This window comes from Neoarius graeffei, chromosome 7, assembly GCF_027579695.1.
Source record: "Neoarius graeffei isolate fNeoGra1 chromosome 7, fNeoGra1.pri, whole genome shotgun sequence".
Classification (NCBI taxonomy): Eukaryota; Metazoa; Chordata; class Actinopteri; order Siluriformes; family Ariidae; genus Neoarius; species Neoarius graeffei.
In genome coordinates, this window is record NC_083575.1 from 3,394,111 (window position 1) to 3,413,860 (window position 19,750).

The window sequence follows — 19,750 nt, forward strand, 5'->3', positions numbered from 1 at the left end:
CATTTTTCATATAAATCACTTAACTTTGTATGTTAGTTTATGGCAGTCAGAATCTTTCTTTAGTCCAATTCCTATAGAACAGGGAGGAAGTTCAGCCATTTCTAGATGTCTAAGAACAAACTCATTTATACTGATCTCAAATTGAAAGCAACTACAATTAAATTCCCTAGTCAACTATTCAAAATATCCAATCCTTGCAAAGAAACACATTCAGTTAATAACATTGGTAAATTTTCTCAGTGCTCTGTATTACAATGTATTTAATATAATCCAAGCAATATAATGTTATCTGAACAAGTATGCAGTTTACAGACTCTAAAACTATAAGATATGAGCCACCTGTTCTGGTATCAAAGGTCACCTATTGTGCTGTGTTGATATTGATAAGGCTGGCTGTTGACTGGTGCACAATAGCTGGTCATTGATTGATTGCTAATGCTACACAGTCTTGGATTAAAATCAATTTACAGATAATTAATACTGAGCATTAATTGAAATTTTATTTAAAATTGAGGAAGAAACATGTCTCCTAACCTACTTGAGCCTTATAGACCCCTTTCACGTGACGTCACCACGCCGCGAGATTTTGTTAGGCGCCATATTGGAAGACCAAGTACATGCACTCACAATATAAAACAAAGTACGAGCGAGAGTAAAGTGACACGATGGATGATAATTCTGGTTATGTGAGTACATTACCAGCTGCAGAAAGGGCACGGTATGTGGAGAAACTGGCTGTGATTGATGGGTTTGACCCATATGATAAGACTCGGGGCAAGGGAGAATGGAAACACAAGGAGGACCTGACACCAATTCTGCCATCTGTTTGCTACCCAGACATTGTAAACTATTTGTTGTTTACACCCAGTGCCTACACTCAGTGTTCGAACTATGCCGATATTTTCGGGGGGCCCCTTTTTTTCCCTTGGGGGTGTGTGTGCTTGCGCTTGTCTCGGAGCGCGGATCTCCAAACACATGAGAAGCCTATCTTACGCACATATCACGCGGACTCCACACCTCCACACACGCATCGCGTCTGAAGTCATAACTCATCAGGGGAAATCGTGTCCGCATTGGCATGTTCAAAAAACAACCTCGCGTCAACAATGATACCACACGCAAGGAAAAAAAAACCAGTCAGGCTACTCAACAACCAACCTGGCAGCAGCGAGCAAGCCCCAAACCATCCTAAATTATTATTATTATTATTATTATTAAATTGTAGAAGTCTGGGAGGCTTGCTCCTCATACAGTTATCAACTTGGGGCCAATTTAGCATGTTTTAAATCTGAATTTCTTGCGTTTGCTTACCTCAAAGTGTCCGCAGATCATGCACAGACTTATCCATTATATCCACAGTTTTTTGCCAAGTCTCACACAGGTTTCTTTCAAGTCTACTGTTGGGCCAATAAATCATAAATAAAACAGCTCAGATTTGTTTAAGTCGTTTGCCACTCCACTTTATTCTCGTGGGTTCACATACCGCTGCCGTTATTTCCCCCTAATCACGAGTTTGTTGGTCTTCCAAAATGGCGCAGGGTCTGTTTACTTCCGGTTTCGGGTGACGTCAGTGAAAGGGGTCTATAGAAGCATTTATTAACCCTCAAATATCAGTTATATGAAAATATATCAAAAATTTGAATTTGGTGAAAATGGATTTTTTAAACCCCTGAAGTTTAAAAATACTTGAGAGACTCAGAACAAAAATTTTGAAATATAAAATATGGGTCTTGGGGATTACTGAAAAAAATTTACAAGTTCCTAACTGCTATTCCACATTGGATTTCTTGCTACTGAAAATGGCATGTTTTAGAAATCGGCGAGTTTCAAAACCCTATTACAGACAAACTAGGAATAGTGGAGACTTGGTAAAACTGAAATTGGTAGATATTTCTGTGTAGATTTGAATAACATTCTTAGTTTAAGCATTACTGCCACAGGCAAGCTTCCAGAATGAATTAAAAATGCAAAAAATGCAAATTTGTCTTTTTAATTTCCTTATTAAAATCACCATCTAATATACAATGACCATTGAAATTCTAAGTTGAAGCTTGTAGTACAAGACATTGAGTCTCTCTGTGCAAAATTTTAGGTTTCTATCTTGCATAATAAAGATTATATTGCACTTTGAAATATGTATGTTTTGAGCAAAAAAACAAAAAAATCGAAAAATTCAAATGCTTGTATCTCTGAAACTATTGGTGATAGGAAGCTCAAGTTTTGGGGATTAACTTCTTTTAATAGTATCTCTGAGCCCTCCAAATTTCATTGAAATCTGAGATGGTCGAGCATAACCCCTTGTTGAATTGGCATGGAATGGCCCATGACGTAGAAAGGACGTCGCCACAGGCGTGCTCATTGGGGATAGATTAGGGATAAAATTAGCTCATGTTTTAAGTTGTTCAAATTCTGTAAAGCTGCTTTGCGATAATGTTTATTGTTAAAAGTGCTATACAAATAAACTTGACTTGACATGGCTACATTGGCTTGGGAACACTTTGGTAAACTGTTGGTGGTAAACACAGTTCAACACTGCATCCATCATGCAAAGAGAAAGTCATATCAACAACGTCCGGAAACGCCGGTGAATTCTCTGGGCCCGAGCTCACATGAGATGAACCGAGGCAAACTGGATAAGTGTGCTGTGGTCTGACGAGTCCATGTTTCTCATTGTTTTTGGAAATCATGGACCTCGTGTCCTCCAGACTAAAGAAGAAAAGGATCGTCCAGATTGTTCCCAGCACAAAGTTCAAAAGCTAGCATCTCTGATGGTATGGGGGGGGTGTTGGTACCCATGGCAGGGGTAACTTACACATCTGTGAAGGCTCTGTTAATGCTGAAAGGTTCGTGCAGGTTTTGGCGCAACATGCTGCCATTCAGATGACCCGTTTTCAGGGACGTCCCTCCTTATTCCAGCAAGACAACGCCAAGCCACATTCTGTACATGTTACAACAGCATGGCTTCATAGTAAAAGAGTGCAGGTGCTAAACTGGCCTGCCTCCCATTAATAATGCGTGCCACATTATGAAGTACAGAATAAGACAACGGAGAACACGGACTGTTAAGCAATTAAAGCTGTACGTCAAGCAAGCACGGGAACGAATATCACTTTCAAAACTCCAACAATGAGTGTCTTTAGTTCCCAAATATTTAGTGGTGTTAAAAGAAAAGGTGATGTAACACAGTGGTAAACGCCCCTGTCCGAACTTTTGTGGAATATAAGCCAAAAACGATTTGCAAATCATTGCATTCTGTTTTTATTTAAATTTTACACAGTATCCCAACTTTTTTTTTTTTTTAAGAATCAAGGCTGTATGTAAATTTTATGCAAATGAAAACATTACTGAAAATACAGCAAGCCTCAGGTATTCATGATTGAAAATGATGCTGTGTCCAGACCAACAGTGATTGATTTTTCTTTCACCCATTTCCTCAAATTGCTCTGTGGTCATTTCTGTTGGGCGTGCCCTATTTTTTTAGTTTGTTGTTCGTTGCCACAGTTTCACGAATTTCCTCCTTCTGTAGTGATGATGGGCGAGCAGTCCGAGTTGGACACTCAGTGGAGCGCTTCTTGTCTGAAGGCCCTCGACGGCTTCCTCATGATTCTGTCTCAGGATGGAGACGTTGTTTATGCATCAGAAACCGTCAGCAAGTGTCTGGGAATCCCTCAGGTTACACACCATATGCGTGCATGCTATGTAGGATAACTTAACCGTAAATAATATAATTATTTCTTCTGCGTCTCTCTCTTTGATGTGTGTTTGACAGATCGATCTGTCAGGACAGAGTGTGTTTGATTTCACTCACCCATGTGACCATGAAGAGATCAGAGAGATGCTGGTCAACAGAACAGGTCTCGCACACACTCGGACTTTATCAGACCCCGTCAGGTATTTTATTGTAATTTTTATTATTTACTGTACGATTTTAATTTATTTCTCTCTCAGGTTCCTGTAAGAAAATGAGGGATGAGCAGAGTTGCTTGTTGCGGATGAAGTGCACCCTGACCAATAGGGGGCGCACTGTCAACCTCAGATCTGCTACATGGAAGGTGCCACAAAGACTGACACACAGAGAGAGAGAGAGGGAGAGAAAATAAGGAACTAATCCTGTCCCCTGTGCTCCAGGTTCTCCACTGTTCCGGTCACGTCCGTGTGGAGTGCACACAGAGCAGTGTGTGTGAAGAGGGCAGCACGCCAGCGTCATACCTGGTGCTGATCTGTGAGCCGATCCCACATCCAGCCAACATCGAGGTTCTTCTAGATTCCAGAACTTTCCTGAGCAAACATGCGCTCAACATGCGCTTCTCCTACTGCGATGAACGGTGAGGAACGCCATGCAACGTTGTTCTGGTGTTTATTACTGAAAGATTCAGTATTTGGCAAAAAGAAAGCCTGAGTGTGGGGCAGTGTGACACGTCCTGATATGAGACACAATTCTGAAGAGCACTAGAATCTCTGGGCAGTGCGTTCTGAAAATTTTGGCTCCGCCTCTAGTTTGATGCATGGCGTAATCAGGCTGTGTGAAGACGCCTGAATGCAGAAGGTGCTGTAGCACATCTACGTGTGAGCTGAGTTTTCCACCAAACATGGCAAGGAATATTATTAAATAAGAAATTAATGATTTATTGCAACAGTCAAAGCAATTCTTACTGATTAACTTGCTGACTTTTTTTTTTTTAAGCAGATTGTAGTAGTTGATGCTTACGGAAGCCGAGAGAGGCCCTTCATATAATCTTTTTTTATTCACCTTGTTATCCCGAGATAACGACATAATTTAATTCAGGATCTCGAGAAAACAAGACAATTATTGCGTGATCTCGAGAAAACAGCTGAGATTTCTAGCAGAGCTGCGCCCCCTGTGGGACAGACAACGAAGACTTAGAAATTGTCGGACATGTAACAGAGCAGAAATGGCTTTTTACGATGCCTTGAGAGAGAGAGGGGGGCCAGTCTTCTGCGGAGGTGCCGCGGACTAATTTTGAAATTATCCCTTATTAAAAGACTTAATGCAATCTGTCCCTGTGTCAACCCCTGATCAAAATATTGCCTTATTAGGTGATCGATTATTCCAGACATTCTAATGACCAAAGTTGCGTCTATACAGAATGAGAAATAGCCCCAAAGTCAGCATATCACAAGTCTCCTGGCGCACCTGAATGAACCATTTCTCAGCTGTTTACTCGAGATCATGAAATAATTTTGTTTTCTCGATCACGGAATAATTGTTTTGTTTTATCGAGATCTCGAATTAGTTGTGGTGTTTTCTCGAGATCTCGAAATAATGTTTTTTTCTTCTCGAGATCTCGAACTAGTTGTGGTGTTTTCTCGAGATCTTGAATTAGTTTGGTGTTTTCTCGAGATCTTGAAATAATGGTTTTGTTTTCTCGAGATCTCGAAATAATGGTTTTGTTTTCTCGAGATCTCGAATTAGTTGTGGTGTTTTCTCGAGATCTCGAAATAATGTTTTTTTCTTCTCGAGATCTCGAACTAGTTGTGGTGTTTTCTCGAGATCTCGAAATAATGGTTTTGTTTTCTCGAGATCTCGAAATAATGGTTTTGTTTTCTCGAGATCTCGAAATAATGGTTTTGTTTTCTCGAGATCTCGAAATAATGGTTTTGTTTTCTAGAGATCTCGAAATAATGGTTTTGTTTTCTCGAGATCTCGAAATAATGGTTTTGTTTTCTCGAGATCTCGAACTAGTTGTGGTGTTTTCTCGATCTCGAATTAGTTGTGGTGTTTTCTCGAGATCTCGAATTAGTTGTGGTGTTTTCTCGAGATCTCGAACTAGTTGTGGTGTTTTCTCGAGATCTCGAAATAATGGTTTTGTTTTCTCGAGATCTCGAATTAGTTGTGGTGTTTTCTCGATCTCGAATTAGTTGTGGTGTTTTCTCGATCTCGAATTAGTTGTGGTGTTTTCTCGATCTCGAATTAGTTGTGGTGTTTTCTCGATCTCGAATTAGTTGTGGTGTTTTCTCGATCTCGAAATAATGGTTTTGTTTTCTCGAGATCTCGAATTAGTTGTGGTGTTTTCTCGAGATCTCGAAATAATGTTTTTTTCTTCTCGAGATCTCGAACTAGTTGTGGTGTTTTCTCGAGATCTTGAATTAGTTTGGTGTTTTCTCGAGATCTTGAAATAATGGTTTTGTTTTCTCGAGATCTCGAAATAATGGTTTTGTTTTCTCGAGATCTCGAATTAGTTGTGGTGTTTTCTCGAGATCTCGAAATAATGTTTTTTTTCTTCTCGAGATCTCGAACTAGTTGTGGTGTTTTCTCGAGATCTCGAAATAATGGTTTTGTTTTCTCGAGATCTCGAAATAATGGTTTTGTTTTCTCGAGATCTCGAAATAATGGTTTTGTTTTCTCGAGATCTCGAAATAATGGTTTTGTTTTCTCGAGATCTCGAACTAGTTGTGGTGTTTTCTCGATCTCGAATTAGTTGTGGTGTTTTCTCGAGATCTCGAATTAGTTGTGGTGTTTTCTCGAGATCTCGAATTAGTTGTGGTGTTTTCTCGAGATCTCGAACTAGTTGTGGTGTTTTCTCGAGATCTCGAAATAATGGTTTTGTTTTCTCGAGATCTCGAATTAGTTGTGGTGTTTTCTCGATCTCGAATTAGTTGTGGTGTTTTCTCGATCTCGAATTAGTTGTGGTGTTTTCTCGATCTCGAATTAGTTGTGATGTTTTCTCGATCTCGAGTTAGTTGTGGTGTTTTCTCGATCTCGAAATAATGGTTTTGTTTTCTCGAGATCTCGAATTAGTTGTGGTGTTTTCTCGAGATCTCGAAATAATGGTTTTGTTTTCTCGATCTCGAATTAGTTGTGTTTTCTCGATCTCGAATTAGTTGTGTTTTCTCGAGAACTCGAAATAACGGTTTTGTTTTCTTGAGATCCTGAATTAATTATGTCGTTATCTCGGGATAACAAGGTGAATAAAAAAAGGATTATATGAAGGGCCTCTCTCGGCTTCCGTAGATGCTGCAGCTTCCTCTACTGATGTTTAAACTAGATGAGTAACTTCGTTCCCTGTGTGTGTGTGTGTGTGTGTTTAGGGTCACACACTTATTGGGTTATGAGCCTGAGGATCTCCTTCAACGTTCTGTGTACGATTTTTATCACGCTCTGGACTCGGACAGTCTCACCAAGACACACCACACCTGTAAGAAACGATTAAAACACAATTCTCAGCAGTCAGTTTGATTACGGCTACGTCCACATTTAATACAGTTTTTGTTTTAAAATGGTGCATGCATGCATTTTATTTATATTTATATAATATATATTCCCAGATTCTAGATTTCTAAATAAAAGGAAAAACTCAAGTTTCACTTTATTATATAAAAAGTTTTAAAAATGATGGTCTTGTGGTGTGTGTGTGTGTAGTGTTTGTGAAGGGCCAGGCCTGTACAGGTCAGTACCGGATGCTGGTGAAGGGTGGAGGCTTTGTGTGGGTCAAGACTCAGGCCACCATCATTTACAGCAACAAAAATTCTCAACCGCAGTGCGTCATCTGCCTCAACTACGTCCTCAGGTGTGTGTCGACGTATCGTGTTGTTATCCAGGGTGTGTGCAGTAATTCAGGTGTGTGCACGTGTCGCTGTGGTCTGTTTGCAGCAGTGTTGAAGAACCCGAGCTCGTTCTCTCTCTCCATCAGTCCGTGATAAAGCAGGAAAAGGAGGATGAGAGTGGGACAGAGAGAGAGACACGGAGCCAGGAAGCAGTGACTCGGATAAACGAGGACAAGAAAGAGGAGAGGAGAGACGGAGAAACGGAGCTAGAGGCTGAGGCTGACGTCACACTGGACTTCCCTAACGCAGGTATACACGGTCGCGTTAATATGAACGAGAACTCACCGGAGTAAGAACGTAGTTATGTGTGACTTAAATGACACCTTGTGGGTAATTTTAATCCGTTAAAAGGCAAACTTTTTCTGCTGAAGTCGAATCATCAAATGAATATTACCACTGTGACTCGTTAAATTCTGTTCCGTTTATGGGAACAGAAAGGTCAGTGCTCAAAGACGCTCCTCTCTACAATGACGTCATGCTGCCCTCCACCAGCATCCTTTCACCTCTGTCGCTGCCCACTGAACCACCCTGTGCCACCCTGCCCCAGCTGGAGGACTTCCCCTTCCCATCATCCTCCCCTGCTCCAGTCTCGTCCACTCACAGCTCCACTCAGGTGAGAATGACCAGCTGATTCCTGTGATTACATCACCCAGTGTTGTTTTGCAGGGGATCGCCGAGCTGTCTTGTCCCATCTTGTTTTTCAGGATGTAGATGATCTGGAGTTGGAGATGTTGGCTCCATATATCTCCATGGATAATGATCATCAGCTCCACATGGATACACGCACGGATGGTCCGGAGAATCTTGATTCCACCCAGAAAAACACCGGAACACACACACAGCACAGGTGAGCGCAGCACGACGTGTGCATTGAACATCAACGCCGCAGTAATGTTTGTTAAATGAATCTTATTTCACTGGCGTGTGTGTGTGTGTGTCTGTCCTAGAGAACAGCTGGATGAAGATCTGTCTTCCGCAGGTCAGCCAAGCCATAAGAGAAAATTTGAAACTACTACTCTGTCTCATGTCACAGGGCTGGTACGTGTGTGTGATCTCCTCTTGATTGTACCGCTTTAATTTTCTAATGGTCGTATACATTTTGATTACTTCAGTTGGGAGGACCAATACTTAGCAACACAGCACCCAAATATTTACAAAGAGCATCTTGTGACTCCCACATCAATACAAATACTGTGCTGGCGTACAACCACCTATAGATGTTAAGTATATCAAGGATACAGGTGACGTCGCCTTCTCCATATCTGCAAACTGCCTAGAATTGCTGATCAGTGTTGGGCACGCTACTTTCAAAAATAATTAGTTATAGTTACTAGTTACTTTTCCCAAAAAGTAACTGAGTTAGTAACGGAGTTACTTTGTCATAAAAGTAACTAATTACCAGGGAAAGTAATTATTCCGTTACATTTTGTGTCCCCCCCCCAAAAAAAAAAAATCAAATTCAATTAGTGTAATCATAATAAAAGTGAATGTTAAATGTGTTTAATGACTGAAATGGACACTTAACAGAACCAATTAGTAACGTTATTTACACTATATTAATATATTTGTGGGACAATGTGAGATAAGACATCTATCAAATGTAATATATTTTTGCAGTTATTAAAATTGTTACTAATTACTGGCCACTGACGAGGACAAACGCTTTGTTCCTCGACATAATGTGCATTGCACGTAAACACTCTTGCCTTTTATTTCAAGTAATGAAAAGTAATGGCTGTATTTCCAGTGTGAAAGCGCAGTGCTGGGCTGACCGCTCGCCATCGCTGGGTCTTCCGATTGAAAGAGTGCGCAGTGCAGTAGGCGGAGCCTAACTACTAGGGCTGCACAATTAATCGAATTTAATTGAAAATCGCGATTTTGGCTGCCACGATTAAATTAAATGAAAATCGCGATTTATTTCCATTTAAAATGCGGGCTCTACTGCATATCTAAGTAGTCTGGCTAACGCGACTTCAAAGCTCTGTGAGCATTTGGTCTGGCCAAGCTATTAAGCCAAACCGTTTCCCAGAGCCCGTGGTTGACCCGCCTCCCTGAAATGCCTCAGTTTGCTACTGGTCGAAGCCAGAAAAGGCTGTGACGAAGCTTAAGCCAATCACATCACTCTTTCCTCTGACGTATGTGACGCGACGGGGCTAACTGGTAGATTAAACTCTTACCGAAGCCGGTCGGGAGCAAGGTGAAAACGTCCTTCCTTTCAATAAATACCTCCAGGGCTGCTCTTTGCTCCGTTTTCAATGAGAACTTCCTGTTGAATGCTTTCAGTACAGCATCTACCGCTGTGTTAAAGGCTTGCTGCTGCTCCATGTTCGTGATGTGAATGAAGCGCTTCCGGTATAGATTCTGTAAACAATCTATGGCTTCCGGTCGCAGTTCTACTACGTCACTGCCTTGAACACGCCTCTACCCAGGGCCGTTGGAGATGCTCAAAGTTGATTGGTTCCCGATTTTTCGGGGGCTTGGAAATGCTGTAGATAGCCTGCCTGGCCAGACTAAGCTCGGAACAGGCCCTCGTGTTGTGTCACGCTTAGGATGGGTGGGCCCAGGCTAATATCTAAGCACTTTTTGACCAGTACTCCGCCAAACCATTAGGGGGCGAACCGACGCGTGTAAGGTTTCATTACTCCGCCTAAATAAGCAAGCAAGCCAAGCGTTGCCAGATTGTGCGGTTTTAAGTGCTTTTTGGCGGGTTTTGAACATATTTTGGGCTGGAAAACGTTAGCAGTATCTGGCAACACTGGCCAAGTGCGCAGAGCTTCAGTGCAGCGGTTTCTTCTTCAAGGGGTGATAGCGTGAGAGTAGGTAGCAGATTGAGGTGAGAGAGAAAAGCTAACTATGTCGGAACAACAGACTATTTTGCGCTGGAGGCAATGCTGTGACCTGCATTCGCTCATGTTTAAAGCCAGAGCATGTTGATAGGCTGGTCTCTCTAGCTAAAAACTTGTAGGCCTCAGTATAATGCTATGTAATTGTTGCAATTGAGTTTTCAGTTCCTTCATCCTTTGGTAATTTCTTGGATAAATTTCATTTATTTGTCATTTGGAAATCAGAATTTCTCTTTTAAATTTCATTCTGCACTGAAAGCTGTTCATATTGTTTGTTTGAATATAGTGAAATAAAATTTAAGTGATTTCCCTAACATCAAGAATAATCGTGATTAATAATCACGATTACAATTTTGATCAAGATAATCGTGATTATCATTTTTTCCATAATCGTGCAGCCCTACTACCTACGTATGCTGTCTAAATCTACTCTGATTGGCTTACTATGCTGTTGTCTCGCATCTCCCCGCCCCACACTAAAGCAGAGTAAAGAAAGGCTGAGCGAGCAGCGTGCCACATGAGAACAGCTTTAATAAAGTTATGCACAGTATTTTATTGTAAGTAACGGGAACGGCATTATAACGATGTAAAAAGTAATTAGTTAGATTACTCGTTACTAAGAAAAAGTAATGCCGTTTATTTCTAACGCCGTTATTCCCATCACTGTTGCTGACACAGAGCGATATTTTGCTCACTGCTTTGAGTTCTTCTTGTTTCGGCCAGCTATCTGCAGCTCTCTAACACAGAGTCTATGGACGTGTCCAAGCCGACCATAAATGAGACCCACCAGATTTGTACTATAGCACCTACTCTCAGAGCGTCCACTAATGGCTGGTATTTTATCATTTTCTCAGAAAAACACAAGTCCATATCTGCATCAAAACAGCATCCCACTTCCAACATCACAATAGTTTTTAAAATCTCATCAACAGCAGCTATGTCAGGGGAGTTAGGGGAGTCTTTTAGAACATTTTTCAGAGCAACATTGTTCATCAAATTTGAAAACCAGCTCGACTGTATTTTTCTGTTTGCATGTATTACAGATTGTCCGTATACTTTCCGCAGCTCTACCGCAGTTATATTAACGATGCGATCATGCCGAGCGGTGTACAGGCCTTTAAATGCTGGACGACCATTCATTATATGCGCTGTTGTTTCTGTTGTTTTATCATTGTGCAACAAGCAGCATGGTTTACGACGCCTCGGAAACCACAAAGAGAGGTTATACTGAGCTGGAAGGGCTTGCAGTCTAGCTTTGGCGACAGATTTTAGAATGCCTTCGTTGACAGCTGGATTGTGCAGCGCTGCATGAGCAGCAGTGTGATCGGCGCACTGAAGGCACGCGAGTTTGCCTTGAAGACGCAAGTTCACCCAGTGAGTGAAAATACTGGAGAATCTCACACCTGCACGCCCGGCCGTGAAGCTTTTTACTGATTCCGTCATGATGTAGAGTTCCCTCCACATGCACATTTAAGTCCATGATTAGCTCCTCACTGACGGTCACCTGAGCTCCGCTTGTACAGTGGTACTTGAAAGTTTGTGAACCCTTTAGAATTTTCTATATTTCTGCATAAATATGACCTAAAACATCATCAGATTTTCACACAAGTCCTAAAAGTAGATAAAGAGAACCCAGTTAAACAAATGAGACAAAAATATTCTACTTGGTCATTTATTTATTGAGGAAAATGATCCAATATTACATATCTGTGAGTGGCAAAAGTATGTGAACCTCTAGGATTAGCAGTTAATTTGAAGGTGAAATTAGAGTCAGGTGTTTTCAATCAATCAATTGGATGACAATCAGGTGTGAGTGGGCACCCTGTTTTATTTAAAGAACAGGGATCTATCAAAATCTGATCTTCACAACACATGTTTGTGGAAGTGTATCATGGCACGAACAAAGGAGATTTCTGAGGACCTCAGAAAAAGCGTTGTTGATGCTCATCAGGCTGGAAAAGGTTACAAAACCATCTCTAAAGAGTTTCGACTCCACCAATCCACAGTCAGACAGATTGTGTACAAATGGAGGAAATTCAAGACCATTGTTACCCTCCCCAGGAGCGGTCGACCAACAAAGATCACTCCAAGAGCAAGGCGTGTAATAGTCGGTGAGGTCACAAAGGACCCCAGGGTAACTTCTAAGCAACTGAAGGCCTCTCTCACATTGGCTAATGTTAATGTTCATGAGTCCACCATCAGGAGAACACTGAACAACAATGGTGTGCATGGCAGGGTTGCAAGGAGAAAGCCACTGCTCTCCAAAAAGAACATTGTTGCTCGTCTGCAGTTTGCTAAAGATCATGTGGATAAGCCAGAAGGCTATTGGAAAAATCTTTTGTGGATGGATGAAACCAAAATAGAACTTTTTGGTTTAAATGAGAAGCGTTATGTTTGGAGAAAGGAAAAGACTGCATTCCAGCATAAGAACCTTATCCCATCTGTGAAACATGGTGGTGGTAGTATCATGGTTTGGGCCTGTTTTGCTGCATCTGGGCCAGGACGGCTTGCCATCATTGATGGAACAATGAATTCTGAATTATACCAGCGAATTCTAAAGGAAAATGTCAGGACATCTGTCCATGAACTGAATCTCAAGAGAAGGTGGGTCATGCAGCAAGACAACGACCCTAAGCACACAAGTCGTTCTACCAAAGAATGGTTAAAGAAGAATAAAGTTAATGTTCTGGAATGGCCAAGTCAAAGTCCTGACCTTAATCCAATGGAAATGTTGTGGAAGGACCTGAAGCGAGCAGTTCATGTGAGGAAACCCACCAACATCCCAGAGTTGAAGCTGTTCTGTACGGAGGAACGGGCTAAAATTCCTCCAAGCCGGTGTGCAGGACTGATCAACAGTTACCGCAAACGTTTAGTTGCAGTTATTGCTGCACAAGGGGGTCACACCAGATACTGAAAGCAAAGGTTCACATACTTTTGCCACTCACGGATATGTAATATTGGATCATTTTCCTCAATAAATAAATGACCAAGTATAATATTTTTGTCTCATGTGTTTAACTGGGTTCTCTTTATCTACTTTTAGGACTTGTGTGAAAATCTGATGATGTTTTGGGCCATATTTATGCAGAAATATAGAAAATTCTAAAGGGTTCACAAACTTTCAAGCACCACTGTATGTATCCAGCTCAACTCTATGCTGTTACGACTGCACAGGTCGTTCAAATCCGGCCAATCCGAGCGCACCCCAAATCCACTGGCACGAGTATCCAATTTTCTGTCAGGTTTCTTCTTGAAGCCAAGGAAACTTGGTTGTCCACAGGGGAGATCTTGCGTTTCCCTCAGTCTAGCAGCAGTGAGCCCCGGGCCATTTCCCCAACTGTCGCATCATCGCTGTTTAGCACGCGCAACAGGTGACTTATCCGGGTAGCTGTGTAGATCCACTCGATGTTTGGAGCTCCAAGGCCCCCCTCTGAGTTTTCAGAAAGAGGACGCTCCTGGTCGTGTGTGTGTTTAGGTTCAGCCATTTCCTCACCAGTTCCACGGTCTTATTGTTCAGTTCATTCAACATTTTTTAGTAATGTGAACGTTGGCGAATAGATGTTGAATTTTGGAAAGCGCTATCTCCCGAATCGCCTGAAGTTTATGCAGATTGGCAGACGGCATTGATCAATCTGGTCTAATCTTGCAAAGTATTCCTTGCAGATCACTTCCAGCTGTTCCTGCCATTCGCCAGCTACGTTAAACTTGTGTCCATATGTTTCGTGTCTTGCATAGACTTGAATCTCGTTCCCAGCAATAATAAATGAGGGAGGGTGGGCGTGCTTTGCCCTATACCACCTGCTGCCACCGCTGCGCCGTTCATAGAACACTGCACATTCGCTGGTCTTGACCTCAAGCCCAGACCACTGCAGAAAGCGATCAGTTTGTGAGAGCATGTTGGTAATAACGTTCTCCTCCCTCGATGTTAGGAGGACACCGTCTGCAAAGGCCTGGACAGGGTTCGGAGATGTAATGCCAGGTGGGACAAGAAGGCATAGCCATTTCAGCCACTGGTTTAAAGCCACTATGAAATCACAGCGCTCCAGGGGCGTCCCGTTTTAATCCCAACCTCAAGGTTTTGTTAACTGATATCCGTGCAGAAAGGATTTGTCATACACATCTTTAACAATTTGTCTGTATTGTTCTGGCAACTTTATTTCCTCTAGGGACTGTAGCATTACACAATGAGGCTGATCCAACAGCATCACGAAAGTCAAGGAACGCCGCATAAAAGCGGGACGATTAACGACCATTAATTTTCTAATGGTCGTATACATATGCACACGCGCACGCTATAATGATCTTTAGTTGTATATAATGGGTTGCTAAATTGTGAAATATACCTTGACAGCACTTTAATCTCGGAACCATTTATTATGCCACACTAAACAGTTAAAAAATCCCAAACAGAAGTTTTATTTCCCAGAGTTCCATGTTTCAGGTGGTAACAGACTCCCCTCCGGTCAAGAGGTCAAAGGTCACGGTGTCGGAGGCTCATCCACCAGCCACCGTGCCAGAAACTCTGACCATCCTGCTGCTCCCCTCAGGTGAGTTCTGATCCACTTAACAACCACAAACTGCTTTTATTCCATCTTTTATCAGGAAAAGACGACGACACAGTTATTTATTTTAAACCCGAACGGATCCATCGCAAATAAAACACGGTGATATGAACTGTTTCTGGACTCGGCTGTGTATCTACAGTCACGCTTTCACTCTCTTGTCTCACAGACATGTTAAACCAGATAATGGTAGGAGGAGCCATCATTAAGCCCCTCCCACACACCACTCATTAGGATGTGAAAATACGCCCATCATCGCATGTAAGAACCTGCTGCGCTGGGGGAAGAGCTTCAGCACGCACCGGCCTGAACTTGCAAAAGACTTTTAATCTTTGTTCCATCACTTTAGAGAAGTTTGTCTAATTATAATTGAAAAATGTCACATTTACTTTCATATATTTTATTTGAAGGCATTTTTGTTGAAACCAAAGTGCTCGTTATCTACAGAAAGCGCACGACTCACTAAATTTAACTAACTATATTTCAACATCCAATAAGAACCATTCATCTCCTCATGCATTAAATTATTTGAAAGTCATTTTTAAAAATCTCTACGTTTGTTCACTTGAATTTGTGAAATATTTTAATGTCGAGATTTTCCGTATGATTAACACGCACGCTAAATCTGTCTCTAACCTACCTCGAACTCCGCCTCTCACCATGACCACCTTTAACTCGACATGACCCGATCAACTCGAGCCTCAACAGGTGGGCTGCATAGATATGCAAGACAGTAAGTGGTCGTCAGCTGAGCTCACTGACAAAGCGTCACGATCACCGGGGCGCCCTGCTGGTTGTTAAAATGCCCTACGCTTGTGTTCTTTCGTTCTGCTTGAATCAAACAAACCATGAAACTGATAAGTTCCTTGCGGGTTCCCTGTGAAGGGTGAAAGAGCAAAGGATTTGATCCAAAGACAACGAGAAAGGTGGCTCTTGAACCTTTCGCTGCGATGGAAGGGGGCAGACGCTCGAGTTTGCAGTGATCACTTCGTGAAAGGTTTGTAAATTCCTCTGATTTATTTTCGCTTGGAGTCGCAAGTCACTTTTCTCGCCATTTTCCGTTATTTCGTGATGTTTTGAAGTTCAGGAGACGCTTCAGTCCTCGGATGTGTTTTTGATCGCCATGTTGTAAACTAGCGCAGATGTTTTCACGTTATTTATCAGGAGGATGTCCTCGCAATCTTTACAGGGATGATGTAGGTTGAGCTCCGACACTGAACTAAAGAAATAAGATAATTGAGGCGATCCACGGAAACACACAAGCAGAGCTCACGAGTTAATTAACGGCACAAAGCAGCTTCCCCGGCCGTGCAGTTATAGTGAGCCGTGATCACTTCTCCATCCACCAATCCACAGCTTTTTAAAGGGGTTTCTGTGGATCGTTGTGAATGATTTAGCTGGAAGAGATGATCAGGGAGGATTGGGAATCAAGCAGCTGGGGTTGGTTTATGCTTGATACCAAAACCTTTAGCGTCCTAGCAAGCATTCCTCCTTACCCCAGCAAAACCGATACAGGATTTATCTCGTAGTGTCCTGATCCCCAGATCTTTAACCCAGACACATGTATGAAGTTGTTCTCTTCCAGGCATAGGTCGCGTTAACCGACAATTGTCCGTCATTGACGGATTTTTTTTTAGCTATGACGGAAAAATCTGAAGGCCGTCGGTCATTTTGACGGATGTTTACCGTTACCATTACCAATCACAATAATAGCCTAATAATAAAACATAATGAAACACACAATTGAAATGGTTGGCAAGTTGTGGCAGAGTTTTCTTACATACAGTATACATAGTCTTCACTGCCGTCGCTTTCAGTCTGAGCCGACGTTGCGGCAGTCTTGATGTTCAGTGCATCGGCTGCTCATGTATAGAGTGCTTCGAGATCAGCACGAACCCGGCGGCGGCCATATTGGAAGTCAAACGTCGCTGTGTCAGTGCATTGTTGTTGCTCAGCGAAGCGAAATGCCGAATACATGTGTCATTGTTGGCTGTAGTTGCCGGGGGGAAAGGGTGGCAAAAGCTTCCACAGACTCCCTAAAGTCGTGACTCACCAGGGAATTGCAGCACAGGAGAAAAGCGAGCGGAGGAGACGACAGTGGCTGGCTGCCATTAACCCATCAAATTTAGGACTAGACTGTATCCGGATTTGTTCTGATCACTTTGTGACAGGTAGGTTAAATCGTCTTGAATTTCATAGTTACTAAAATAAATGTGATGCAAACTATTATCTTTTCTCTGTACTTTCAGCAATGATTAATGGATATATTTGTCACATTAGGTAGCTTATGTCTACTGCAGTGCATTGTTGCATCAAATGGCATTTAAGATCCAGGCCTAGTAATGTTTATGTACACATGCTGTTAGTACAAGTTACATACTAGGCCTACATTTTATTCACTGACTAAAATAATTGATAATTATGCGGCAACACGCTGGGGTCAGCTTTCCATTCCTTCTCACTAACAGTGTATGGATCGACATTCCCAATGAAACGTACCTTCTCAGCATAACGCTCCCGTGCCTGCTTATCCAAACTATCACAGTAGTGCTCCATCACTTCAGATGTCTAAATTCTTAAAAAATCAAAGCTTCTAAGCCCTCTAACGCGGAAACGAATCGGTGAATGTGTACTCTATGATGTGTACTCTATGCGCGCTCTGAAGCGAGTGACTTCCAAGATGGCCGCGCCGACCGCATGGTTACTATTTTTAGCATCATCTTGGAGCCCTCTATACACTGCAGCCACTGCGCAAGGCTGTTCCCCCCATCACGCTCCTGACCGCGCTCTGACTTTTCTACCACTAGCACAGTGAGATGGATTAATGTTTCCCTTCTCTGCAGAAGACACGTCATTTTTGCTATTAAAAAAAAAAGAGATGCATTGGGTTGTGTGTGTCGTTTCCCTGCCTGTACAATAGCGCTCGTTTAGGCTAGCTGTTTTCTTGTTTTTAAAATGAAACAAATGCCGATTTATTGTATTCTTCCCCTGCAAGCTTAGGAACATCACTGCTCGAATACCTGCTAAACTATCATTTTAATGAGCGCACGGGTAGACAAACTTACATTTAAACATAACTTCGTTTTATTTAAGACCTTCCGTGTCAGGTTCCAGGCTCCGCGGGGTGCAGCTGCACCACTGGTGCAGAAAGACGGCATGCTGCAGGATTTCCTCCCTATGAAGAGAGGACTAGCAGGGTCGGGAAATCCAACTTTCAGAGGCTCTTGCCGGCTTCTGATCACTTCCCTGGGAGAAATGTTTCCCGACTTCAGAACTTTGGCTGAAGTGGCGCTGGTTATTCCAGTCTCCAGTGTCGCAGCAGAGCGCGGGTTCAGCCTTCAGAATAAAATTAAAACGTCAATGAGAAGTCGTCTGTCCGAGGCAAAGACGCAAAATGTAATGACCATTGCCTCGGCAGCAGTCTCCGTTGACGACTCTGATTATGCACAAGCGAGCTGCCAATTTAAATCCATGCGGGCCAGAAGGAAGGTTTGAGCTCACGCAAACAGGTCAGATTAGATTGTCACTTAAATCGTTGTAGTGGACTGTTCATATTTTAACTGCAGTTGTCTTCCTACGCTGTAAAATAACATTGTTCATATGCCCGTTAAGGCACAACAGCCGCAATGTTTTTAGCGGAGGGAAAATGGGTTCACAAGTGACCGAACGTCAGAATCTCTGTTCATCTTTTTGCATCATAAATAAATGATTAAATAATACAAGCTTGTTCTGTGAATTAATTTTTAAATGAAAATGAGTCCATGAAAACACAAGTTATTAAATATATAGCATTTATAGCCTATATACATTGCCATTTAAAAGTTAAAATAAAATGACAGATAATAATGGACAATGACGGAATTTTTACGACCCTGTCCGTCAAAATGACGGACAATGAAAAAGTCTAACGCAACCACTGCTTCCAGGTTTCCGTCTGTTTATCCGTGTAGAACGCTGTCCGCAGCACCAGGTAGTCGGAGATGTCGGGGAACTCAACGGACGGATCATTTTCCATCTCTCAGAAAAAATCCTTTAGTAGTGTGTAAGGATCTAATCCCATCACAACTTTCTGAAGGTATCTTGACTGTACATTCGCCTCGAAACTGTGGAAATGGTCAGAGACGGTTAAATGAGCTCTTTACATAACGGCAGCCAAATCGGTTTCCCTGGCCACCCCTTCATTCACCGGAAGTAAACGCAAACGCAAAAAGTCGCGTGATTTGAATACAAGCTATACAAGACGCATCCCGATACAAATGCAATAAAATTTTAATGCCTCTATTAAAATTGTAAGAAGAGATGATCAGGATTTATAATACAAGGTGTAATTCTCCTCTGATAGTCCTGCTGTCTGACCTCCACCTGAAATGCAGGAGCATTTTATTTTATTTTGTACGTTTCCTCATTCCACTAAAATGAATTCCTGGTTACGTCACTGCTAGCACAGCACGCGTGCTTCTGAATGGTTTTAGACGCGAGTGTGACTTGCATCAAGCACAGCACACAGGTTGGGATTGTTCTTTAAACCTGCGTTTCCAGGTTAAAACCAGAGCGCACGTACTGCATCAGTGTTCTCCACGATCATTAATGACTCAGCGGCCCGCCCAGTCATAACGGCTAGAAGAGCTATTACCGCCGACTCATAAATGCGCCGCCGAGCCTTAATTTTTGGCCGCCCAGTCAAAAAAAAAAGTTTACTTCAAAGAAAAGTTAAAAAAAAACACACCAATACAAACACCAAAGTAATTCTCTGATCACAGATCGTTGATGCGCTTTACT

The 19,750-nt window shown here is 42.2% G+C and overlaps 1 protein-coding gene across 2 annotated transcripts in view; it reads left to right on the plus strand.

Moving 5' to 3' along the window:
• hif1aa (hypoxia inducible factor 1 subunit alpha a) overlaps positions 1 to 18,693 on the plus strand; it is a 51,239-nt gene extending 32,546 nt beyond the window's left edge. For both annotated transcript variants that reach the window (XM_060925145.1, XM_060925144.1), the window contains exons 3-14: positions 3,527 to 3,672; positions 3,770 to 3,854; positions 3,949 to 4,052; positions 4,129 to 4,325; positions 7,051 to 7,157; positions 7,382 to 7,529; positions 7,613 to 7,815; positions 8,001 to 8,179; positions 8,271 to 8,413; positions 8,514 to 8,604; positions 14,851 to 14,956; positions 15,141 to 18,693. In XM_060925145.1, coding sequence (XP_060781128.1) covers positions 3,527 to 3,672; positions 3,770 to 3,854; positions 3,949 to 4,052; positions 4,129 to 4,325; positions 7,051 to 7,157; positions 7,382 to 7,529; positions 7,613 to 7,815; positions 8,001 to 8,179; positions 8,271 to 8,413; positions 8,514 to 8,604; positions 14,851 to 14,956; positions 15,141 to 15,205 — 1,574 coding nt within the window. In that variant the 3' untranslated portion in view covers positions 15,206 to 18,693. The remainder of the gene's footprint in view (positions 1 to 3,526; positions 3,673 to 3,769; positions 3,855 to 3,948; positions 4,053 to 4,128; positions 4,326 to 7,050; positions 7,158 to 7,381; positions 7,530 to 7,612; positions 7,816 to 8,000; positions 8,180 to 8,270; positions 8,414 to 8,513; positions 8,605 to 14,850; positions 14,957 to 15,140) is intronic.
• Positions 18,694 to 19,750: the final 1,057 nt, after the last annotated feature.